We start from the raw sequence: 27,164 nt of genomic DNA, 5'->3' as shown, positions 1-27,164 counted from the left end.
CAATCATATTTGTACCACCTGCCCAAAGGTTTCCTGCTCAAATCTCTTTAGAAACTAAGTGTTCCAGTCCTGCAACCGCTTGTAAGAAGAATTCAAAGGAGAGACGGATCCATGAAATTCAGAGCATACTGAAATAAATTCTAGAAAGCAATGGAGTTTGATGTGGGAACATAAGGTTTGAGAACATTTGTGTGAGGAGAAGACAATCCAAGTTAGGATGACTATAGGAGCAGAGTCCAGACAGCAGGGCATTTTTGGAGAACAAAGAGCAAAATACACTGTAGACCTAACATCTAATTAATAACTATATCTAGAACAGTTAAAACTTATCTAAAGTTGTTCTTAAGTTTATAAAACTATGCATAAGCTGGAAGAGGTAACATTCTCTGTTGTAGATAAACAGTGGATATAAGGAGAAAAATATACTTGATTACATTTCTTTTTCCACACAGCATAAAGGAATTGTTTCTTCTTGACTCTGAAACTAACACTACTTGGGGACATTTATTCCTGGACCGTTATTGCCTTTTATTCCTGCAAAATGGTTATTTAAACATACATGATTAGTAATGCAAGCATCTCCCTACTATTTATATCAATGATGAAGACAAGGGCACAGAAAATACCAAATGAAAGTCAATTTAGAGCAAGATAGAAGAGCAGAAAACTGAAGGCCCTTGTTTGCTCTGAGAAACAAAAAATAAACTACAGACTGATAAAACAACTTCATAGGAGCCTGAGAAGAATATATACCTAGAAATCACACAAACTCTTTTCTAATTACAGTGGAATAAATTTAGAATTCAATAGCAAAAGGAAAACTGGAAAACTTACAAAGACTCGGAAATTAAATGACATATTCTTAAACAATCAGTGGGTAAAAGAAGAAATCACATGGAGAGTAGAAAATATTCAAGACAAATGAAAACAATATGGTACTAAAATGTATGAGATGCAATAAAAGTAGTGCAAGTGCAATTTATAGCAGTAATTTCCTCATTAAAAAATCATAACAATAACCTAATTTACACCTTAAACAACTAGAAAAAGAAAAACTAAACTCAAAAACTAGCAGAAGGAAGTAATAAAAATTATAGCACAAATAAACAATAAAGACTAGAAAAGCAACAGAGAAAAACAAGTGAAGTCAAGAGTTGGTTCTTTAAAAAGATCAACAAAATTGGCCCTTTTTCTAGATTGTCTAAAAAAAAAGAGAGAGACTACTCAAATACCTAAAATCATAAATGAAAGAAGGGCCATTACAACTCAGTGTATATAAATAGAAAGGATTACAAGAAAGTACTATGAACAATTATATGACAACAATTGGATAACCTAAAGGAAACAGATAAATTCCTAGAAATGCAAAACTCAACAAGACTGAATCATCAAGAAACAGAAAATCTGGACAGACCTAGACCTAGTAAGGAGAATAAGCCAGTAATTGCAAACCTACTAACAAAGGAAAGCTCAGAACCAGATGCTTTCACTGATAAATTCTAGAAAACATTTAAGGAAAATTAACACCAACCCTCTCAAAAATCTTCCAAAATATTGGAGAGAAGGGAATATTTTCAAAACATGAGGCCAGCTTTACTGATACCAAAGTTAAACAAAGACACCATAAGAAAAGAAAACTACAAAAAAAAATCTCTGATGAATAATGATGCAAATGCCTTTTAACAAAATTCTAGCAAACAAAATTCAACAGCACATTAAATAGATTATATACCATGGTGAAGTGTGCTTTATCCCAAGAATACAATGGAGGTTCAACATATAAAATTCAATCAATGTAATACAAGCATTAACAGGGTAAAGGAAACACACACATTCTCATCTAAATTAGTGCATAGAAACCATATGACAAAATTTAACAACTATTCAAGATAATAACACTGAACACATTAGGAATAATAGGAAATTATCTCAAAATAGTAAAAGCCATATGTAGGAAACCTACAACTAGGTTTCTATTTAGTGGAATAGAATAGAGTCCCAAAACAAATCGTTCATATGTGGTCAAGTGATTTTTTTCTAAGCATGGCAAGACCATTCAGTGGGGGAAATACAGTCTTTTTAACAAATGTTGTTAGGGAAACTATATAACCCCACACAATTGGAATTGGTGATAATTTTATAGATAAAACACTAAAAGTACAAGGAACAAAAATATTAAATAAATTGGACTTTACCAAAATTAAAATATTTTGTGCTTCAAAGGATAGAGTGAAAATTCAACCCATAGAATGGGAGAAAATATTTGCAATTCATATACCTGATATATCTAGAATATATAAAGTACTCCTATAACTCATGACCACCATCAACAACAAAAATAACATAATTAAAAATTGGACAAAGGACATGAATCACTATTTTTCCAGAGAAAATATACAAATGGTAAATAAGCGCATGAAAAGTTGCTCACCATCACTAATCATTAGGGAGATGCAAATCAAAACTGTAATGAGATGCTGTTCACATTGATTAAAATAGTTCTTTTAAAAATCAGAAAATAATATGTCATCAAGAATGAGAAGAAATTTAAACCTTCATACATTGTGGTTGGGAATTTAAAATGATATGGTCACTGTGGAAAACAGTATGACAGTTTCTCAAAAAATAAAAAATAAAATGTATAGTTACCATATGATCCAGCAATTTCACTTCTGGGGATACACCAAAAGGAATTGAGAACAGAGACTCAAACAGGTATCTGTTTGAGCAATATTACTCATAATACAAATCATGGAAGCCACAACATGATGGATGAATGGTAAATAAAATGTGTTATATACATTCAATAGTATATTGTTCAGCCTTAAACAATGAGGGAAATTCTGAGACATGCTTCAACATGTATGAATGTTGAAAATGACATACTAAGTGAAATAAGTCAGTCACAAAAGGACAAATACTACGATTCCACTCACATGAGATACTTAGAGAAGTCAAACTGGAAAGCAGAATGGTGGTTTTGGGGGTGGAGAGCGGGGATTCTGGGGTGTCAGGAACAAATGGGCACAGAGTATTGGTTTGGGAAAATGAAACATTCTGGAGATGGATGATGGTGATAGTTGCACAACAATGTGAGTGTACTCAAGCACAGAATTGTACACTTAAGATAGTGTGGCAATGTTAAATTTTATGCTATATATATTTAACCAAAATTCTTCAAGTAGAAAAAAGTCAATTTAGATATCATATTTATTAATTTGGAAATTCAGCAATACAGTATTCCAAGTTTATTTCTATGTGAAGATTGACTGACAGATTGTTCTTTTGTTTAACTGGTAATTCTTTTATTCATTAAATGCACAGAAAATGAAATGCTCTTTTTCTTTTGTTTTAGTGAGACTGAAGATTGTACTCCAGATACACATGATAATATATCAGAAGGTCAGATTTATTTTTTTAACTTAAATTAGAAAGTATTCAAAAGAGGACTTTGTTTACTGTTTTGATACTTTTTTAGTCATCAAATCTAAAGTTTATACTCTGCTATTTTTATTTCCTGTGAGTTTTAACTACTTTTAGAAATATTATCTAGTCCTACATCACTCAGATGTTTGAATAAGCCAAATAGTTTGCTTTGTCCGATTTGCTATTAAGATTTTATTAATGATTTTGATCAAGAATATAGTATGATATTATGAATTTACATTTATCATGCTCCTGTGAGAAATATGCACAAAATAAGGTCTATCATGCCATAATTTCTATCTGAGGTAGAATGCATGACACTGGGATTTAACAATTTTTTTTTGAAAGGTTATTCTGCCTTTGTGCTTCTATCTTTGTGGCCTCTACCTTTGTGCCCAACCAAAATGTACCTAAAAAGGGGGTGGAGGGGGGCTTTCAGAGCTAAATTTATATGATGACATTACAATCTGGCTAGTACGGACCTCACTTTTTTAAAAAAATCTCTTAGTACCCACTCAGAAAACTTGTGAGGACTTTTTGGTTTTCTATTTATTGAATCCTCAGAGGATCAGTGTGGTTCTAACATTGATGGCATGCATGAGGGAGCAAGTGCTGTGTTAACTATTAAGTGGCCTTGAAACTCAAACCACAGGTTTACCCTAGCTCTTTCAAACATGCAACCCACTCAAGAAATATGTTCTCTCACAGAAGGTCAAAGTGTAAATCATTTTCACTAAGATGGGTCATAGTACAGCACCAATAAGTATGCCAGAATTCTATGAATACACCATAACCAGAAGGTATCAAAATAAGCACTGATAATCACACCTGTATTACAGAATCATAGGCTGTTAAAGTCAGAGAGAAACTACTTAATACAATGTCCTCAATTGTTTGCATGAGGAAACTCAAGTTCGGGGTGAGGAAAGGACTTGTCCAAGGTTGCTTTGAGTCAGAGACAGAGTCCAGTCCAGACCCATACATTCAGTTTGTTTTGTTTTTTCCTACTGTGTTGCAATCATCATTTTTAATTTTTCACCAGTATTGCAGCTGTCTAATTCAATCATTTATTTATTCATTCATTCAAAAAGTTATTGAGCATCTCCTCTGTGTTACATCCCATGTATGAACAAACCTGACAAATTCCTTGATCTCATAGAATTTACATTGCGACTTGGGGCAGGGTATCAAAGGGTAAGAACATAAACAAGATAATAAGATAATAAGTTCAGATAATAAGTACTTACCAGCTTATCTGGGATAAAAACCAAAGAAACTGCAAAGGCTTGAAAAACCCTACATCATCTGAACATTACCCTCCAATCCTCTATCACCTCTCTAACTACCTGTTTTGCTCCTCTCTCTGACTCACTCTGCTCCAGCCTCGCTTGCTGCTTTGCTCCTCCTTAAACACCCAGGTATCAGTGGCATCAGTGTTTTTGCTGATCCTTGTGCAGTACTCTTCCTCTTGTATCTGCATTGTTCAGTCCTCACCTTCAGAATTTTATTCAAATGTCACCTTCTTGGTGAGGTCTTCTTTGACTAAACTTTGTGAAATTGTAACCTCATTCCCAGCATGGCACTACCTACCCCACTTCATTGCTTCTTTTTCTGTCTGGCATTTGTTATTATCTAGCTGTCAATTTTGTTGCTACCTCCTTATAGAGGGTAAACTCCATGATGATCACAAATGTATTTTCAAGAGCTTAAAACAGGCACTTAGTAGAAGGAGGCATTTAGTACAGTAGGAGAGACTATGGAAGTAACTAAGGGTAGGTACACAAAACTTCTGTTCAGTTCTGACAAGACTGAGGTACTTAGACATTCAAGTCAAGGCACCAGTCTTATAAGTAATAGGATACTTGAGTCTGGAGTTCAATGGAGAGGTCAGAGTTGAAAATATACATTCTTAGTTTTATATAAAATATAAAATGAAATCTGAAATAATTTAAATCTGAATGAAATCTTCAGCTATCAAGAATTTTTCTACAACTCTTCAAACAACTAAGACAATGTCTACAACTTTTAAGATAGACAAAAGATGTCAATCTCCAATGTAGCCAACATACTTAAATTTTCAGGCAAAAATTTTAAAGCTGTGATTACAAAAATTTCCAAGAAGTAATGGCAAATATGCTGGGATCAAATGGGAAGATAGGGATTCTCAGCAGAACTTAAGTGTATTTACTCATCTGAGACACATGGTAGCATCTGTTCCCTGCTTTTGGATTAGGGATTGTCAACTCTAATTCTCATACATTAGAGTTATGTGTGCATTTATTTTTAAATATCAATATCTGCACCACTCTCAGGGGTTTCTTTGCAACTGGTGATTTGTGATCCAAGGATTCATATTATTTTTAAATTTCTACAGATCACTCTATTATACACACAATGAGAAACAGTGCTTTAGATATCTCTACTCTATTCTATTCTCAGTTATACTGTTTGAGGTATCTTAATACATACACTTCTGCTTTCACTTGACCACTCTGAAATAGACCCCTGTCTTGTATCGAATTGAAAGCTAGTTCTCCATATGAGTTTAGTTCATGAATCTTCTTCAGGGAGTTTCCTGCTAGGCAATGAAAAGCAATTTTTGCATATCTGACTAAAGAAGCCTCAGAGTGCAATAGATATAATGATGCAATGAGAATGAGAAGGCTGGACCCTATCCCCTGACCTTAGCCACTTTCCACTTGAGTAATCTTAGGCAAGTTGTTCGACCTCATCAGTATTCAATATCTTTGGATATATGGAGATACCATTCTTCCTGTTTCCTACACAGGAAAATAATCTTTGCAAATGATTTTAAACCTATGAAGTATTTTTGTGTCAATTCCTAAATTCTACAAAACCAATGCTATAGTATGATTGTAATATTAAAATACCTAATAAATATGCATATTACTTATTTGCTTTATCCACAGGAACTCCCAAGGCCAGTATGTCCAAACAAAGATCTAAAGTGCTGTCAAAGGTATCTTCAGCTCTGTCAAAGGTGTTTTCTCGAACTAACACTGGTATTTCCAAATCTTCATCACAACCTCACCAGGACAAACACTAAAGCTTTTGTACTTGATATACAATGCTTATTTCCATTAGAAAAATAAAATGATTTTTAAAGCATAACTTAGTGTCCTGTAGATGATTTATATCATATTGAGCAAAAACTTAAGGACAAAGAAAAGTAAAATAGAAGGCTTTGTAAGAGAAGGATTTGGTAAATGTTTTTAATATGCATTTTGGCTTGAGAAGATATTGAGTGTTAGCATTACCTGTGTGCCATGAGAATAAAGAGATGAAAAATGTACCTAGTATACCAGTCAGCCCTCAGTTACCTCCAAAAAAATGAACTTGAATTTTTTTATGTTAAATTTTTAGAGGTATTTTTACCAAAATAGTTAGCATATTGAGATGAAACTCAAGATGGGTTCTATGACACAGCTACTGTTCACTGTGTGTATTTGGATGTTCAAATAAAAGTACTTTTTCCAGATAGTAGAAACCAGTTTTTTCCACCTGAAGATAAAATTTCATCATTTTATGATAAACCTCCCAAGCAAAAAGATCCAAGTATGGATAAAGCACCATATAGAAGTAAATAATAACTATGTATAAAATACTAGATATGCATGAAATTATCCCCACAACTAAAAAAGAAAAACAAACAAAAAACTATTTTCAGATATAATAACTTTGTAAATAAAATAGCATCTATAAATAAATCATTGGTCTGTAAAAACATAACACCTTTGTAGATAAAATAACATCTATAAATAAATCATTGGTCAGTGAATTTATCAAAACTTTTATGTAAGTATTTTAACATGAAAATAGATGTCAAGTATCTATTGATAAAAAATAACAAAAAGTAAAGAAGAAAATTTAACAAGTGGATATCTAGAACAATGGTAAAAGAAATTTTTCTAAATTAGTTAGCTTGATACTTTGTGCTATGAATCAAATTTCTGCATATTTGCCCCTGGAATATAAGGATCTTATTTAAAAAATCCAAAAAGGTGGCCCAAACAGGAAAGAATATTAATCATCATCACTATCAGCCCTAATGTTGACTCATGAATTTTAAGAAGTGGGTTATCTTCATTTTAATCTAAAATTTTCTTGGCAGTAGCCTATGCTAAAAGCAAAAGCATCGGAGAAAATTTTGTTTTACAAAATTGGATTTCCTTTAATAAAATTAGTCAGTGAGGGCATGATTGAGAAATCCAGAGAAAAAGATGTGAATGTAAAAAGTAGAATTTTTACATTCCAATGATAATGAAGTTATTCAATTAGGAATTTAGTCAATTCATAATAATCTCATAAATTAGTTAATCTCAAAGATCATAGAAAATCATGTAACCTATATACAGAGACCTTTTCAAAAATGACAGTTGATGAGAAAAGACTGCCAGTCCAGTTTAAAACTATTTTCAAGAGGACTTCTGTCAAAAGGGAATAGGTAAACACTGTGCTTGCCTCCTCTCAGGAAAACATCCAAATTACAACTAAATTATAGAACAATCACCCTGAGAACTACCTGAAGACTAGGTGAAAAGAACTCCTCTAACTAAGGATATAGTTAGTAACTAAGGTTTCTTCTTTAAGAAGCCACAACAAGACTTGTAGGAGGGGTGGAGATGCAAAATGGATTGGTCCCATACACACGTGTTGCAGTTAAGGATCAGAAGGGATATCTTGTCTGCAGATGTGTCCCCTAAGGAACAAAGGGTTCCAGCCCCAGACTGGGCTCCCTAGTCTTGAGCACCAGTACTGAGAACAACAGTCCCCACAATATCTGGCTGTAAAATCAATGGGAATTGCATTTAGTGTGATGGAGGGCCACTGGAGACTCAGACATCCTCTTGAAAGGCTCAAGTACAAACTCACTCACAAACACTTGTCCTAAGCTCCAGAAAATGGACAGCCAATTAAAAAACACTATGAACATGCCAGGAAAATATGGGGAAAAATGAATTGTCTGGCTTCACAGGGCAAGGGCTCATGGGGCAGCTCTCTCTGGAACTGAAGTCTCAGCAGGCAGCATTGTTTCTCTGATGATCCCTCCTCCACACAGCAGGCACAGGTGAGCAACAAATTTCAACATCATTCTCACTCTCACCTTCCCAATGATTCTGTGGTACCCTACCACACCCAATCCATATGCCAGCCTAAGATCTTTCAGAGGCTAATCAACACAACCATCCTGAGTCCATGCTGCAGACTTTCCTAAACCTCTCAAAGGTCCACAAACTCCATACAAGCAGCAGCTGGCTTTATGGTGCCCTGTAACTCTTGCTAAGTGTGGCAGCTAGACTCAGGTCGCAGTGTAATCATTTCCAGTCACCTCCAAGTCCAGCACAAGCAGCTACCACATGCAGATCACTGTGTAGCTCCTAGCAGGGGACCCCAGGAAAGATACAAGCAACAGTTGGCCTACACCAGAGCCCCTCCCAAGAAGTCCCAGAACCAACACACCTGGTGGCCTGCCTCAGATCACACCAGAGCACCACCCTAATGGTAAATTTGGCAGGCACCAGAGCCTCGATAAAGTGAATGCTACTCAGTAGGGTCAGCCTCCACAGTAGGTCAGCACCCACACAATAGTTCATCCTCTGTCTTCATGGTTGGTCCTCACAGTCAGTTAGCCTGAGAGTCAGTCCCACACTCTGACATGCCAACAGCAATCAAGGCTCAACTACAATAGGAGAGAGAGTACACACAACCCACACAAGGGATGCACCCGGTAGCACACAGCTAAGGTGAACATGGAGACTGTGCCACTGGGGCCCATAGGAAACCTACTACATAAGTCCACCCAGCTACAACTGAGAGGCATAGCAGATCTACCTAATAAATAAAAACCAAAGCAGGGAGATAAAGAAAGATGTCCCAAATGAAAGAACAGGACAAAACACCAGAAAAATCACTAATCAAAATGGAGGCAAACAATAAACAAAATATAGAGTTCAAAACAATGTTTATAAGGTTGCTTAATGAACTTAGGGGAGGAATAAAGGATCACAGTGAGAACTTCAACAATGAAATAGGAAACAAAAAGAGGAGATAGAAAACAAATAAAAAAGGACACACAAATACAATGTAGAGATGATGTATTATAGAATTGTACACCTGAAACATATATAGTTTCATAAGCCAATGTCACCCCAATAAATTCAACTAAAAATCAGCAAAAAACAAAAAGAACCAGACAGAAATGAAGAATATTATAACAAAGGAAAAACCATTAGAAGGAATCCACAGAAGATTACATGAAGCAAAGGATTGAATCCCTGATTTAAAAGACAAGACAGCAGAAAATACCCAAACAGAAATGCAAAAAATAAAAAAAGAATTCAAGAAAATGAGAATTTAAGCAATGTCTGGGGCAACATCAAGCATAACAACACCAGAAAGAGAAGAGGAAGAGCAAAGGATTGAAAACCTAGTTGAAGAAATAATGACTGAAAACCTCCCAAACCTGCCAAAAGAAATAGACACACAACTCCAGGAAGCACAAAAAGTCACAAACAGCATGGACCCAAAGAGGCCCGCACCAAAGTACATCATTAAATCATTAAAATGCCAAATGTAAAGACAAAGAGAGCTTTTTAAAAGCAGCAAGAGAAAAGCAGTTAGTTACTCACAAAGGAGCTCTCATAAGACTGTCACATGATTTCTCAACAGAAACTTTGCAGGCCAGAATGGATTGGCAAGAAATACTCAAAGTGATGAAAAGTAAGGACTATAACCAAGATTACTCTAGCCAGGAAGGTTCTCATTTAGAATTGAAAGAAATATAAAGAGCTTCCCAGATGAGAAAAAGCTAAAACAATTATCACCACCAAAGCAGTGTACAAAAAAATGTTAAAAGGACTTCTTTAAAAAGAAGGAAATCATTTAAAAGTAACAATAAGAAAATATCCCAAAGAAAAACATTTTTACTGACAAAGGCAAGCACGTAGTAAAAGCAATGGGTCAACCAACAATAAAGGTAGTATAAAAGTTAAAAGACACAAAGTAAGAAGATCGTGTGTAATTGCAACAGTAAATTAAAGGATACACACAAGCAAACAAAAGTAAAGTAACAAAAATAAATGAGGTGGTTAGTAAAAATGATAATGATGTAGAATGTGTTTGAACTTAAGCGACCATCAACTTAAAATAGACTGTTATAAACATAGCTTGGAATATAGGAAGCACATGTTAACCACAAACCAGAAATCTATAAGAGATATATGAAAATAAAGAGAAAGGAATCCAAACACAACACTCTAGATAGTCAACAACACACAAGACAGCAAGAGAATAAGAGAGGAGCAGAAAACTTCAAAAACAATCAGAAAAAATAAAATGGCAATAACTACATACCTATCAAAAATTAACTTAAATGTAAGTAGATTGAATACTCCAATCAAAAGAAAAATGGATGTGGAAAATATACAGGGTCTAGCAGAAGTAACACCTGCTTAAGTGTGGTTGGTAGGGTAATAATATGTGTATAATAATTTATAGTTTTAATTTGGACATTTCACCTAAAATATCATATGGTATGCTTGAGTATGATATTTTTATGCTACAGAATTGCATGCTTATGATTTTGTAATAAAGATTTTGTAATAAAAAGGGACATCATATGTGCCAGACCTTGTATACAATGGAATATTACTCAGCCGTAAAAAGCCTTATTTTCCACAACATGACTGGACCAAGAGGGTATTATGCTAAGTGAAATAAGTCATATAGGTAAAGACAAATACCATATGATTCACTTACATGTGGGATCTAGAAAGCGAAATAAATGAACAAATGAAACAGGAAAAAAACTGAGAGATACAGAAAACAAACTGCTGGTCACTCTGTGGGAAAGGGGTTGGTTTGCTGCATGAAAAAGGTAAAGAAAGACAGAAAGCTGTACTGGAACAACAATTAAATTAAAAAAATAGAAAAGAAAAGGTGAAGAGGTTAAGAAGTACAAACTGGGAGTTACAAAATAGTTACAGGGTAAAGTACAGCTTAGAGAATATAGTCGATAATATTGTAATAACTATGTATGGTGTCAAGTAGTTGCTGGAACTATTGGGTGAATAACTGCCTAAGTTATACAAATGTCCAGCCACTATGCTAATGTAAGCAGAGCATGGAAGATAGATGAAACATGTGCATGTACCAAATCACATCGTTTTTAAACTACTGAACTTTCTGTTCTGTAGGAACTATATAAATCAATTTGTAGAAAATTGAAATATAAAAATATTTTGTAATAAGAAAGATAGCTGTACAACTTATGGAAATACCAACAAAGAACTCTGCTATATCAGCATTCTGGAAAAGAATCTAGAAGCCAGGTACAAAAACATGTAAAGAAACATCTATAAATATGCATGTATATGAGAGTCTAGAAGGTGATATGGGAAATTGAAACAGTGGTGTTAGCACTGAGTAGCATTCTTTATTTTTTAATAAAATATTCTTGAGGATGAAATAACTAAAATTAAATACTTTGTAGAATTCAAATATTACTTATTTGTTAAAATGTGAATTTTTAACATTAAAAATCACTTCTCTTATGTTTCAATGTAACAGATTTTCAAGCATTTTTAACTACTGGAATGCTTCACATAGTGGTAAATTTAGCAATGTTAAAAAGAGAACTATATAGAAATGCATATTTACAAGCCACCTTTCTTTTGCTACATCAAAAGTATGGGTAAAGAGTTATAAAACATGAATTTTGTTATAATTTTCTAGCTTCTACAGAAGTGTTTAGTTTCTCAGTTGCATAACCCCTCAATATAGTATATTTTATAATCATATAATGTGAAAAAATCATCAGATACTTTTACCATTTCCAGGTTTACAGTCGGATTTTGTCAAGTCATTGTTTTCAGTAGAATAAACATTTAAAAGAAAATAAAATAATTTTAATTCTGTCACAAATATCCATGGAGGAGTCTAAATATTCTTCCTCAAATAATCACATTGCAAATGCATTTGAGAATTACTTAACATCATATTTCTATGTTATGTTTCGAATAAACTGAAATCCCATTTTTAATTATTGATAAAGCATATTAGGTAATTAGGTAATTAGCGCATTGTTCTGATTATTGTTATAACACAATAATCAATATATTTAGCTAGTTTACACAAAATGAATTAAATTTTCATCACATTTCAGTGAAAGTAAGATTATTAATATTTACAAAACATGAGATTTTTACATAAAAACAAAAGTGCATGTCTATCCTCAATTTGAAGGATGAAGATCACTTCATCAGGATGAAGATCATGTTTTAAATCCCCCTTCTAATGAATTTTTAGTAAATAAGTAAAGATAACACATTCCCAAAACCCTGTAACAATATCCTAATCAAATGTGATATATATAGGAACAGTCTCATTGAATATTCTCAATATTATGTGAATTAATCATTAGGTGATTGGAGAATATGATCTGTTATGTTATAATTTCTTTGTATAATCTATTTGTATTATTGTTCTGGTACAAATGTCTTCATTTTCACCCCACATGCCCCCCACCCCACCCATCCCTGCCTTCCACCTTCAAACCTACACTCTTTGGCTTTGTCCATGTGTCCTATATATATGTTCTTTGATGAACCTTCCCCTGTTATCCCCCACCATCCCTCTTCCCCCACCCCCCTTCGGCTACTCTCAGTTTGTTCTTTGTTTCAATGTCTCTGGTTATATTTTGCTTGCTTATTTGTTTTGTTGATTAGGTTCCACTTATAGGTGAGATCATATTATATTTGTCTTTCACAAATGAATTTACATCATGGTCCACTAGAAATTCCCATTTCTAAAATAGCATGGTAATTTTGCTTAATGGGAAACTCCTTTAGCTAACTTAATTAGAGATGAAAAGGATCATGAGTGAGAACCACCTTCTAACACCAACCACATAGTTTTATAAACACACAGAACAAAAATGAAAAAAAAGGAATTCAAACACAAAGCCAAATAAATTTTGGGAGAATATTTTTTTGTCTTTGGAGACCACCCACTGTATTTTTATTCAGGGATAAAGGGGATAAAAGCACATGAGAAGATGGGAACTTGATTTGGAGCAACATTTGCCACAACCATTTACTGGTAGCATCACACTGGATACAGCCAACTGATATGTTGGGGCAGTAGAAAAAAATGTGTATATAAATTAGCCCTGGCTGGTGTAGCTCAGTAGATTGAGCATGGGCCTGAGAACCAAAGGGTCAAGGTTTGATTCTCAGTCAGGGCACATGCCTGGATTGCAGGTCAGGTCCCCAGCAGGGGGCACATGAGAAGCAACCACACATTGATGTTTCTCTCCCTCTCTCTCCTTCTCTTCCCTTCTCTCTAAAACTAAATAAATAAATTCTTTTTAAAAAAATTTAAAAATAAAAAAATATGTGTATTAGTTGGTTTCACAAAATTACACTTAAATTTATTCCCTATACATACCCACATAAAATAAAATAAACATTAACTCTCACATCTCATAATAAACAAAAATTTACTCTAGATGTATCATAGATCTGAATATAAAGGCTAAAACTATAAAATTTCTGGAAGAAAATATCAGATAAATTGGTTGCCATCTAGTATAAAAAAAGACTCTTTTAAAAGGAGACAAAATATTTTAACAGACACTTTACAAAAAAATTCTTGGTTGGCCAATATGTGCCTGATAAGATGCACAGCAGGTAGTACATTTAAAAATGATAGTATATCTACACATGGTACACAGCTATAGTAAAAAGAAAGTGAGCTGCTGATACATGGGACAGCTGATACATGGCTGAACCTAAAGATAATGTTCCTCTGTGAAATGAAACAGTCACAAAAAGGTGTATCTTACATGATTCCACTCACATAAAATTTCAGGAAATGAAACCTATGTAGCGATAAGGGGTGAATCAGATTGTCTGTAGCCAGGGACACATGAAGGAATGGGCTACAAAGGCACATAAGGATCTTTTATGTTATGTTGGATGTGGTCTTATTCTTAATTGTAGGAATGATTCTACAGGTATATTATTGCTCAGAATTTATAGAATTATATATTTTCAGTAGACTATACAAATTATAATAAGAATCAGATAAAACAAATATATAAAAGTACTTTGTATAATGATTAACACCATTAGGATGGAATTATAAAATTAGGATACTTTTCTAATTCCTAAATAGAAAATTAAAACATGGTTCATTTCAATATGAGTTTAAATTAATCCAATTGCCTAAATCAACTCCACTAAAACCAGAACTTGTTCTTAATGTTCAAAGAAGCATTATCATAACTAAAGTTTATTAGACTGCCAAATTTCTTGGCCCGAGAGATCAGACTGCAGCTTTCTGTTTTTAGAATTGGTTTTGTAAACATTTAGTACAATAACATCAATCTTCCTTTTCCATTTTTTACATTAACCATCTACTACTGTGTTTTCCTTCTATGATGAAGTGCATGCCCAAGCACATGGCTTTTGGCTAATTCCCATCTAAGCATTATAATCTGGTGAATAATAACACAGAGTTGGGAAACAGTGGCAACTGGGTGCATATTCATTCTCTGTCATCTACTAGCTATTTTACCTTGGACAGTTTACCTACTCTCACTGTAAAATGGGGTACTAAGAATTCTAACTTCATAGAAATGTTTTGAAGAATAATTGAGACATATATATGCTGCTGAATAGTTGTTCTTATTACTTTCTGTTAGTACAAAGTACTGATCTTGTTTAGCAATTTTATTTTACAGATGAGAAAACTGGGATTTAGGAAAGTTAGCAGACTGATCTGTGGTCACAGATTGTTCAGGTTGAAGCCTGGTTTACAGTTATTTATTTTAAATACTACTTAGCTGTGAAACATGTTGATAGACTTTAGTTGAATTTACCATTCTGTCATTTTTGTCTAAAATTAATGAATAAACAGGTATAATCCATGACCAGTTTTCATTCAGATCAAATATACCCAAGCCCACAATTTGAAACAAGGCCGTGATGTTTCTTTGCAGGCCAGAAATACTCCGTTATGGAGGCTTGTGCACACAGATGTTCTAGACTGTTAAAACATGAAAAGGTGAAAATCTCACCTACCCTGACTCTACACTCAGAAACCCTTCTTGCCCTGCAGTGAGAAAAGTGTTTCAAGGTAACAATCTGGGGGAAATTTGCAAGACTCACCTTGTTTGTTTTTCTTAAAGTATTACAGATTTTACTGCATCTAGTCTAATGTCTGAAAACAATTATTTCATATATTTTTTATTTTCCTTTAGATTTTGTTTTTGCATGGAGAGGGCTAATCTAGTTCATTATTCTGTCATGAATAGTAAAGGAAGTTATTTTTTTTACTCTGCTTTTTTAAAAAATTATTAGCATTCTATTATGTAATTGGAAACTTTCTACCAGGTTCTGGTGAGCTACTATGTTAAAATATTTCGTGGATTTTTCCACTACAAGTACACTAGAGTTTTATAATGCAGTCACGATCAAGAGAGGGTTTTATGTACATTCCTTGTTGTGCACTTGAACCCCCTTTGGGTTTGAAATCTAAATATACTTGACTTCAGAAAACAACTAAGAGTATATGAGTTTCATTTTGTATCAACTTCAGAAGTGCGGTTTGGATAAACCATTTTTTGATGTTCTAAACCGGTTCACCATATTATTCAGGAACAATTACATTTTGTGTTTTCAAGTTTCCCATTGCTAATGTGCCAGGCTCTGATGGAATTAAAAACATCTATTAAAAATTTTACATCTGATTATCTTTTGTTGATGATTACACAAAGGATTCCAAATTTCAATAGCTTCATTTTTCTTTAAAGTTTGAATCGTGGGCATTTCATTTGTCTCAAATAAGAAATAAAAGTTTCAAAATAATACTATAGCACAATTAGAATAATTGATCATCATCAATATGTTTTGTTTTAAATTACATATTCATTTTCCAAAAATTATATATTTCTAAGTAGCTGAAAGCCTATTTTAAACACTAAATAAACTATTTTACCCTCCAATGTATTTCTTTTACATTTTTTTATTGTGATATAGGGGGAAAGAAAGCAGCTGCATTCTCCAGCTGTGACAAAGTGTTTCAATAACTGAGACAAGCAACATAAGTAATAAATAAAGCAATTTAATCCTTTACAAAAATGACTATCTCTATTTCATAGCAAAGCTGTAGCCAGTGATAGAGCCTGGCAGCTGGTATGGCTAAAGTGAACACTTACTGGGAAATCAGGTTGTCACTATATCAGCCATATTATGCTGACAAGGGCCTACTGACATTCCTGAGGAAAAGATTTAAGAGCTTTTGAATTCACAACCAAGAAACTATCTCATTTCACTTGGTCACTACAATCATCTGAGTGATAGAATGCAGTTCATTGCTGCTACCGCAAAGCAATTAGCATCCATTTTCCATTGTAAGCAGAGTCCACAGTGTTCTTTAATGATAAATAGGAAGAAATGTGCTAAATCCATAAGATTTGTGCAAAAAAATAAAAATGATACACATTTCCAAAGGTTTTTATAAGCCATTACTAGGTTTCTATAACATAGGGGTTGTGAAAATAGAGCATGTTCTAATATGACTTTGCCAGGTAATTCATTGTTTTACATACACATACACAAGCACACACCCTTCCCCTGCTTATCAACTATCAAAAGTTACAACTATTACAAAATTAAAATTTCCTAAAGTGTCTTCAGAATTAATTGTATTTTCTATCAACCATTTAATCTATAAGGGGTTATGGCTATGATTAAACTGAGTTTTGGACATTGGTAACTAGAGAAGCCACATGACTAACCAAAAGCTATGTATGAACTTTCAACCAGTAATCATATTCTCACAGTAATATTTGGATATTAATGATTTAGGCATCATCTATTCATGGATCCAGGTATACATCTTGAATTTGTATCAGACTAAGGAAGAATACTGTGTTCACTTTTACTAAAATATTTATAGCTTTTATTTGTATATCACCTTATAATGTGCATCATATTTTTGGATATATTAATATATTTAATAACAATGTAAGATATGGAAAGAATCAATGCCTCATTTGAGATAGGACCCTAATTTCAGAAGGGTTAAGTAATAGGCTCTTGCAATCGTTGTGTTTGCTAAATTGTGAAAATGATAAAGTCCACAGAAACTATCAAAATAAAGTCATTATTACAATAGTAACATATCAAGTTTGGGAAATAAATTAATGATAGAACTAAGAAAAGAGCTTATAATAGAGAATTACTGGAGAAAGGAGATAACCGCAAAGGAATTTCTGATGATCTTGCAGGTTCCCATCAATATTTCATCCTATATCTTTTTATACTATAGCTAGAAATACATTTCTGTACATAAAAACCCAATTATTATGCATATAATTTGTGGAGAAATTCTGTATTCCGAGTATACTGACATTCTTGTCAATTTGCTTGAGCTGCTAACTGTTCAACAGGCAATACTGATCAGAATTTCTATATCCCCAAAGGCCTGACATTGAGGACAAAATTCTCCTCAGTGAGGGAAATTTTTCCATAGCTGTCAAAAGGTATAATAAATGATTATAGTAAACTGGTAGGTAACTTGAAAAGGATGCTTCTTGATTTTCTGTATCCCATGAAATGATTAGTGAGGTCAAAATTATTTTCCTTTTTCTTTTCTCATGTTTGCTTTTTTAAATTTTTAAATTGAATTTAGGAGAACGACATTGGTTTGCAAAATTTTTCTTAATAATACAAGTTTGTCTTTTTCATCCTTTATGAGTATTCCAGATCACATGATGAATGATGAGAGAGTGAATAAGCTCTTGTCTGTTAGACCAAACACAGAAGAGATTTTCAAAATGAAATAACAATGCCACTGTTCTTGCTGTGTTTTGCTTTGTATAATAAAATTATGTTTATAGTTCATTATAAAACATTATATAAATATATTTGTATTATTTATGTTTTGTTACATATTACATATAGTAGATATTTAAATAAATTCATATTCTAAAAATTCTCCATTTAAATAGCCAATATCATAAATGTAGATAGAACTTATACACATTAAGGTTCTCAATAATTTCTAAGAATTTAAAATATTACTGAGACCACAGTTGGAGAGTGACTGCCCTAAATTTTTAGACTATGTTATACCAGGTAATAATTAATATATTTGTCTTTTCCAATGGGAACAGATTTCTGTTTATGCTAGGTATCATTTAATGAGCTCTCTTTTGTGGTATACTAATTTTTAGGATACACATTTTTTAACATTTCCCAATATTTCAGTAATGAGTGTATATTTGGCCTTCTCTGGTTGATCCTAAGTTGAAAGCAGGAGCAAAAATAAATGAAACTGTCAGTTATTGATCAAGTCCTGACAGTTTGGGGCCAATGTCTTGTGAGGCTGTGGTTCAATTTCCTCAGACTTGCTTGCTGCTGGCTGAGGGGTGGAATTTGACTTTGTATATGGTCTGACTATTATATTCAGTCTCTCAGTAAAAAAGTAGTGAAACATTAGTAGAGAATTTTATGACCAAATCATACTGTCAGTTTCTAAATACAGCCCAAGTAGTATGTATTCTTTTGCATTGTTTCCTGAAAACTAGAGTTTATATGTGGAATTGAAAGTAACACTAGTATGTTATGTGTAACTGGAATTACAATTACACTGTAAAGTAGGAAAAGTGTTCACAAAGCATTAAATTAAGTGTAATAAGCATAATCATACTATAAAACAGTGAGCAGAAAAAAATCAAAGCCTGGAGTTCCCCCGAGGAGCACGAATGCAATGTAACTCACAATTAAGGCATACACAAGATCAGCAGATTCAAGATCCTAAAGACAAGTTATGTTTTTAATTTACCACATTTTTTTCTCTGAAAAAATAAACCAGCTTGTAATAGCATGTTAGAGAAGACATATTTTAAAGCATTCATAAAATAATGATTGGAAAACAAACTAAACTTTGAGCTGTCTCTCAGCTAGGATAAAAATAAATGTTGTTGCATTTGCTCCTTTATTTAAAAGAATGAAGAATACCAAAACCTCAAAGAAAAGAAAGAATTGTTTTACTTTTAATACTAAAATACATTTCTTAGAGCCTAGTAATTTGATATGATGATTAATATTGTACTCTCTGAAATCAAACTGCCTTAGGTCCAATCCTATTTCTGCCACTAACAAACTAGTCACTTTTCTCCATAACAAAGAATTCTTGTTATGATTATGTAATATATATTTAAACTACTTACTATAACACTTAGTACCTAGGTTAGTATCTCTTCAAAGTTAGCTATAAATATATTATTAATATAAATAATTATTGATGTTGTCACAAATGGTAAGATTTCAACCTTCTTTACAACTGATCAATATTCCATTGCATATATATACACCACATCTTCTTTATCCAATAGTCTATTGATGGTCATTTGGGCTGCTGCATATCTTGGCTATTTTTAAAAACACTACAATGAATATAAAGGTGCATATATTTTTTCAACATAGATTGACACATTGGGTATTATGTTAAATGAAGTCAATCAGACAGAAAAAAAATATCTGATTTCACTCATATATGGAATCTAAAGACTAAATAAACAAACAAAACAGAAACAGACTCATAGATACACTGAACAAACTGAGAATTGCCAAATGGAAGAGGGGTTGAAGGATGGGTAGCAAAAGAGGAGAGAGTGAAAAGTTACAAAATAGTCACAGGGCATAAAGTTCAGCTTAGGGAATATAGTTAATATAATATAGTTAATTGTAATAACTATGTGTGTTTCCAAGTGAATACTAGAATTATCAAGGAAATCACTGGTAAATCATATAATTGTCTAACCACTATAATGTACACCTGAAACAAATATAAAATTTATAAGAAAAAAATAAGTTTTGGACACCTATTACTTTCCAGTAACTGTTTTAAACACTGGGGATATAGAAATGAGCCAAATAGACACAGTCCCTAGTTTATAGTTGCATTCTGGGGCTATATAAGTGCTATTAAGAAGATTAGGGCAAAGTAATAGCTAGAGGGTAATGATACAAAGGAGTATTCTATGTAGAATACTGGAACAAAGAGTTCCAGGATGAACTCTGACAAAGTAACCTTTCATCAGAGGCCTGGAAAAAGAAGAGGAAAAGTCACATGGAGAAGTAGAAGAATGTATTTGATAGAACGAACTTGGAGTGTTAAGTATATTTCGGTGCATTCCTAATATGTTCCAAGAACAACAAGGCCATATTGGTGGAATGAAAACTATAAAATATTTTAAGAGCTGAGTGATGACTCTGGCTGCAAAGTCTATCTGGGCAAAAAATGACTGGAGGATTCAGAATGCCCTGCCCCACACCTTAATAATAGATTCCAGAAACCACACATCCAAACTCCTCTCATCATTTTTAGATGTCTAAGTTGGAGAAACCTGAGAGACTAAGCACTTTTCACCTAGAGATACTGAATATTCCACTGAAAGATTCTTAAGTAATTCATTTTCTATAGTAAATCTAGCTTTCCTGTTGATTTTCCTTCACCTTCAATCCAGGAAAGGGTTTTCAGAGGGCCTGTAAAAAAAGAAATTATTTATAGAGAAGAAATAACCTTTCATCTACACCTGTGTGTGGTTGTTTGAAGATTTTCTTGGGCCCTCTGCATATTCATTATTTGAGATTTTGTTATGGGGGAAGGTCTGGCTTCTGTGTCTGATAAAGATCCTTTATGATTATGTTTTCTTTAGTGCTCAATTTATTCAGTTTACATATTTAAAAATATGCTTGCCTTTAAACTTCTAAAAGCTGTTATAATCTGGTATGTTCCATTATAAATATAGTAATGTGGGTTATCCTTAAATGCCTCTATTTGGGATATTTGTTTTTAATCAAACTTTATTAGGGTATGCTTGATATACAAAAACTATTTAATGTATACCATTTGATGAGTTTGGACATAGGCAAACTCCTGTCATATCATCACCACAATTGAGGTAATAGATATCCAATACCTTCCAAAGTTTTCTTGAGTTCCATTGTTGTGTTCCATTTTTTATTGTTTTAATAAGAACATTTATATGAGGTCTACTTCCTAAACAAACTTTGAAGTGCACTATACCTCGGTATTAACCACAGGCAGTATGTTATACAGCAGATGTCTAGAATTTATTCGTTTAGCATAACTGAAATGTTGTTTTCACTGAACAACTCCCCCTTTCTCCACTCCCAGCCATGGTCAACCACCATTCTACTCTCTGCTTCTATCAGTTTGACTATTTTAGATACTTTATATAGGTAGAATCATGTTTTATGTTCAACTGATATTCTTTTTTTCATTTTTGTTTATGCTGTACAGTTGTTCCTGCATGTTTTTTCCTTTTTCCTACCTCCACCCACACCCACCCATACCCCTCCCTTTGTCAATCCCCTTGTGATTGTCCTTGTGTATACCTGTTCTTTGGTTAATCCCTTCACTATCTTTAATCCAATCCCCCATCTCTGTCAGCTGTCCTTCTGTTTCATGTATCTATGCTTCTGTTTCTGTTTTGTTCATTAGCTTATTGTGTTCATTAGATTCCACGTATAAGTGAGATTATGTGGTATTTGTCCCTCATTGTCTGTCTTATTTCACTAGCATAATATTCTCCAGGTTCATCCTTGTTGCAAAAGGTACGAGTTTCTTTTTTTTTTTTTTACTGTTGCTTAGTATTCAATTGAGTAAATGTACCACTACTTTTTTTATTTACTCATCTACTGATGAGCACTTAGGTTATTTTCATATCTTGGCTATTGTACATAGTGCTGCTATGAACATAGGAGTGCATATATTTTTTGTATTGATGTTTCAGGATTCTTAGGATATATTTTGAGAAGTAGAATCTCTGGATCAAAAGGACATTTCATTTTTAATTTTTGATAATATTCCATAATGTTTTCCATAGTGGCTGCACCAGTCTGCATTCCCACCAACAGTGCACTAGGGTTCCCTTTTCTCCATATCCTCACTAACTTGTTGTTTGTTGATTTATTGAGGATAGCCATTTTGACAGGTATGAGGTGATATTTCATTGTGGTTTTAATTAATATTCATTTTGATGAGAAATTTTCCTAAACATCTAGCAATGTTTACAAACTTGATTTCATCTGTTTCTAAGACAATTCCAACTACATCTAAAAATTTAGTCTTAGCTGCTTGCAAATGTAGCCACCTTCCTAATGTTTGAAAAACATTTACATTCACAAAACAGTCTAAATTTTCAAAAAATCACCTGAAGTGTTTCTAACAAAACTACAAACATGCACAATGATTATAAAACTTGTCACTTGTTACTTGTCACATCTGTTAAATAGATTTTAAACAAATGTTAATGTTATATAGCTTTTAATAAAAATCACACATACAAAAACTTGCATGCATACACATATGCATAATTATAGGCATAAGGAACAACATTAAAAAAAATATATCAACTGCTTAAACACTGACCCATTCATAGACACTGCCCACTTTGTCTCATTCTCCCACCCACTCACTCTTACCTTACACTGGAACCATTAAAACCTGCCTGTAAAGACCCATACATAAAAATGCACATTTAACTCACATTTACATATACACATATGCATGTAACTGGAATACATTCATAAATGTTGGAATAATATCAGCCCAAATAATCTTGCCATATTAATTATTCTGATGTTATAAATATCTATGTGATATATATAATGGATATTATCAAAATACAATTGAATTGCTATATTTAGTGCTGCAATATAAAATACTCATATTAATTCTTTAGAGATTCTCAACTGTGTATCATATCTGTTCTGTTTTGTTTAAAATACATTATTTCTTGGGTGATGCTCAGCTCCAGATATTTAAGGAGTCTCTTTTAGTCCTTCAAGTGACTATCATGATGAATGGAACATTTTTGTATAGTATGTTTCTTATTAGATGTTGACACCTCTTCAGTCATTTTTATGATTATTTTAGGCTTTTCATCTTTTAATCTAGCCATTAGAACCTTCACTGCAACTTTTGTACAAACTTACTATAATCATGGGGCTGGACTCAACCAGGTGGCCATTATGAAATAGACCTGAGGTGTATACTGATGTAGATCCTGGCTCCTGAGATCTGCAGCATTGTGGATGAGATATAAGACAAATTCACACAGATTACCGAGTCCTGTGGAGGAAAAGGGACAGAGCGGCTTCTCTCTCAAGGGGAGAGCAAGCCTTGGAGTGCCTCAGCCACTCTCTCAGGAGAAGAGTACCCTGACCCTTGCCTTGACAAGCTTCTATTGAGTTCAATTTGCACAGTAATAAAGCCCATTGATGATTGTCAGGCAGAAATGATCAAATAGATAACATTCAAAGAATTCTGAGGGCTTATTCTGAGTCAGGGTCAGATAGTTAAAGGGCCATAAAACTTTGGGAAACAAACTCACTTCCTTCTTGGACCCTTATCATTTAAATTGAGGGTATTAGCAAAGTATGTTTCATAGGATTTTATGCATTCTTTCTTAGACCTGATCACCCTAGGGAACCTGCCTTTTCCAGCACAGGGTGGGACCCACCTCCAGGATTGTTTCAGGCTTAAGTCAGGCAGGGGAAGTAAGGCAGCTAAGAGATTAGGAGACTTATCTCAGACAGAATGAGGACTCAGGCTATGTCAAAGTCAAGGGGCGAGGGTCCATCACTCCCTTTTTCTATAGCCCCCCAAGTCCTTCCTTGGGGCCTCCATGGTTGTGCCTGTCTTAGGTTGTCCCTCCCTTGAGGAATCTTACCCATCATTGGCTAACCAATCAAGCATTGAGGGCCAGGCAAAGTGAAGTAAAAGGAGCAGAGGTAGTAACCCTGCCAGGAAGATAAGCTTTGTCTCCTTAGTGGCTTATGGTCTCAAGGTTGCTCACTCAGCCTTAGCCATGGGGAGGTTACAGCTCCTGAAACCAGGAAGGGCAGTTCCCAACAGTATACACAGCAACAGTGGGATTTGCAAACTGAAGCAGACAAGAATCTAACTTATTCTGTTAAGATTATATTTTAAAATAGAAGGAATAATTTTATGTGGTACACATTCGATTCATTTCTCATAATAAAACCTCTTGCTAGTTACCTTCTGGATAAAAAAAATATTTTTGTGGTTCTGGATATATATAAAAATCTTTAGATATCTTTAGGTTTATCTGAAGATACAGTGTATTTAAATATACTTTATTAATGTTAAAATTTATAATTCATCAACAAGTTTATTTTTGGATTCAGTATGAATTCATAATTAGACCAACCATGGTTTGAACATAGTTTTATGTTTGTACCAAAGAAAGTGAGCATTTTGTGTAATTAAATCGTAAATTTGACCCACTATACCTAGACTTTACATCTATATCTTTCAGAAGAGCTCTAACATCCCTAATTGTATCCTATATTATTTTTTGCAAAATAGTTTTGCCTTATATATTTATTGCATAATTGTTTCAGAACAATATGAGGACACAAAGCTTTCACATTCATTTTATAAACATAGGTTTCTTTTCACTGTGTTTCATGGTTGCGTAGGAAACTATAGTTCTGTATTTGCATTTTATTTAAATATTAGATACTATACTAATTTATTTGAATTTTTTTGCCTGTATTGACACATTTATTCTCAGTCTAATGATAAGGAGAACTCCATTCTTTTGAGGGCTTGGCTTTACAAAGAACATTTTATAATTTGTTTTGCCTTAGAAACAAAAGAGTAAACATAGGAGTATGTATTATTTTTGACCTGCTAAATTTAAAAAATGAAGATAGTATTTTCAACTTAATAATCATTATGGGGTTAGAGCATATATATATATATATATATATATATATATATATATATATATATATCAGATTATTGAATTGATAGGTCATATGGTAAGTCAATAGGAACTGCTGAAGTGGTTTCAAAAGCTGCTGACATCATTTTACATTCTCACCAAAAATGTATGAAGGTTCCAATTTCTCTACAAAACATTGTTTTTATTTTTTATTGTTGTTCAATTACACTTGTCCCCATTTCCCCCATTACTCTCCCTCACCCTACCCATCCCCACCTCCCACATTCAATCCTCCCCCAACCAGTTGTCTTTGTCCATGAGTCCTTTGTACATGTCCCTTGATGACCCTGCCTCTTCTCTGCTCCATTATCCCCCTCTGCCTTCCCCTCTGATCACTGTCAGTTTGTTCTTTATTTCCATGTCTCCGGTTATATTTTGCTCACTTGTTTGTTTTGTTGATTATGGAACACTTATTGGTAAGATCATATGGGATTTGTCTTTCACCACCTGGCTTATTTCATTTAACATAATGCTCTCCAGTTCCATCCATGCTGTTGCAAAGGGTAGGAACTCCTTCTTTCTTTCAGCTGTGTAGTATTCCATCATGTAAATGTAACACTGTTTTTGGATCCACTCATTTACTGATGGACACTTCCATCAGTAGGTTGCTTCCAGCACTTGCCTATTGTAAATTGTGCTGTTATGAACATTGGGGTGCACAGATTCTTTTGAATTGGTGTTTCAGGATTCTGAGGGTATAATCCTAGCAGTGGAATTGTTAGATGAAAAAGCAGTTCTATTTTTAAAGACTTACAGTAGTCTATAGAGAAGAAACTAACTACACCTTTTTGTTAGATGCGATGTACCACCAGATCTGCCATCAGGAAAGTTTACTGCCTAACAGCAGAAAGGAAGATGAGAAGACAGCTTCCAAATTCTTCAGAGGCTAATCTCTACTCAGAGATAGTGCCGGTCTTCCCTAACTTCATGCCCTGTCCTGTACCCCGTGACTGAGAGAAATGAGGGGGCAAGGGTCTGATTCCTTGGGTCCAACAGGCTATCGAAACACTCTCCTGAGAGTTGTGTGCTGGGTTGACCAAGGTTTTTCTTGAGCTTCCGGTATGGTTTGAGTATTCTTCTACTCAAAGCCCATACCCAGCAGTAGCAGTAACTGGTATCTTTTTAAAAATGCAAAGTCTAAGAACAATCTTAAAACAACTGAACCAGATATTCTGGGAGTTGGGTAGCAGCAATTTCTGGCTGATTTTGATGTTTGAGAACTGCTCTTTTCAAACCTTCTTCCTCTCCCTACCTATGACTGACAGCCCAATCCTTTCTCAGCACGTGATTAGGAACCTGAGCTGTGACAACTTTGTTATGCCAGTACCTAAGTGAATCAAAGCTCTAATATCAACCTGAAATAAATATGTATGACATTTTTAAGAACTCACAGAATTCATATGTGGTAAGGTCTTTACCAACCTGAAAACATTACAACATTCTGTCAGGGAGCTAGCTCTTGCTAACCTACCCCTATAAATTTCTCTCAGTGATGCTGGTTTTGGAAATCTGTAAACTGCATTTAGCCAACTCCTTTACCCACTGAATGTCAGTCTGTCCTAGTGGTAGTCAGTGGTGAAAGATTAAAAGGTTGGAAGTTAGGAGAAGAGCTTCCAGCTCCCTGGCCTTGTTGATCTCACGCTACTTAGGACAGGTAAATTCAGAACCCAGCAATACTATCTTTTGACACCCTCTGGATTATGAATAACAGCCCAGAAACAAGTGCTCAGGAATTAGAGTTGCAGGAGCACCAAGCTGCATCCACCTCTCCTCTGTACTCTGAATTCATCAGACCACAGCCCCCCGGAGGAGGTCTGAGCACAGATGCAGGAAGTGCCCTCCACTAGACCCAGGGAATGTTACC

At 34.0% G+C, this 27,164-nt stretch overlaps 1 protein-coding gene across 1 annotated transcript in view; it reads left to right on the top strand.

Moving 5' to 3' along the window:
• Window positions 1-6,493, top strand: part of FSIP2 (fibrous sheath interacting protein 2) — a 70,555-nt gene extending 64,062 nt beyond the window's left edge. The window contains exons 18-19 of the mRNA XM_045832134.1: window positions 3,356-3,402; window positions 6,357-6,493. Of these exons, the coding sequence (XP_045688090.1) occupies window positions 3,356-3,402; window positions 6,357-6,493 (184 nt within the window). The remainder of the gene's footprint in view (window positions 1-3,355; window positions 3,403-6,356) is intronic.
• Window positions 6,494-27,164: the final 20,671 nt, after the last annotated feature.

This window comes from Phyllostomus hastatus, unplaced genomic scaffold (assembly GCF_019186645.2).
Source record: "Phyllostomus hastatus isolate PE091 unplaced genomic scaffold, TTU_PhHast_1.1 phas_contig_1, whole genome shotgun sequence".
NCBI classification, from domain to species: domain Eukaryota; kingdom Metazoa; phylum Chordata; class Mammalia; order Chiroptera; family Phyllostomidae; genus Phyllostomus; species Phyllostomus hastatus.
The sequence above is the reverse complement of the archived record's forward strand: the minus strand, read 5'-3'. Positions and strand labels throughout refer to the sequence as shown.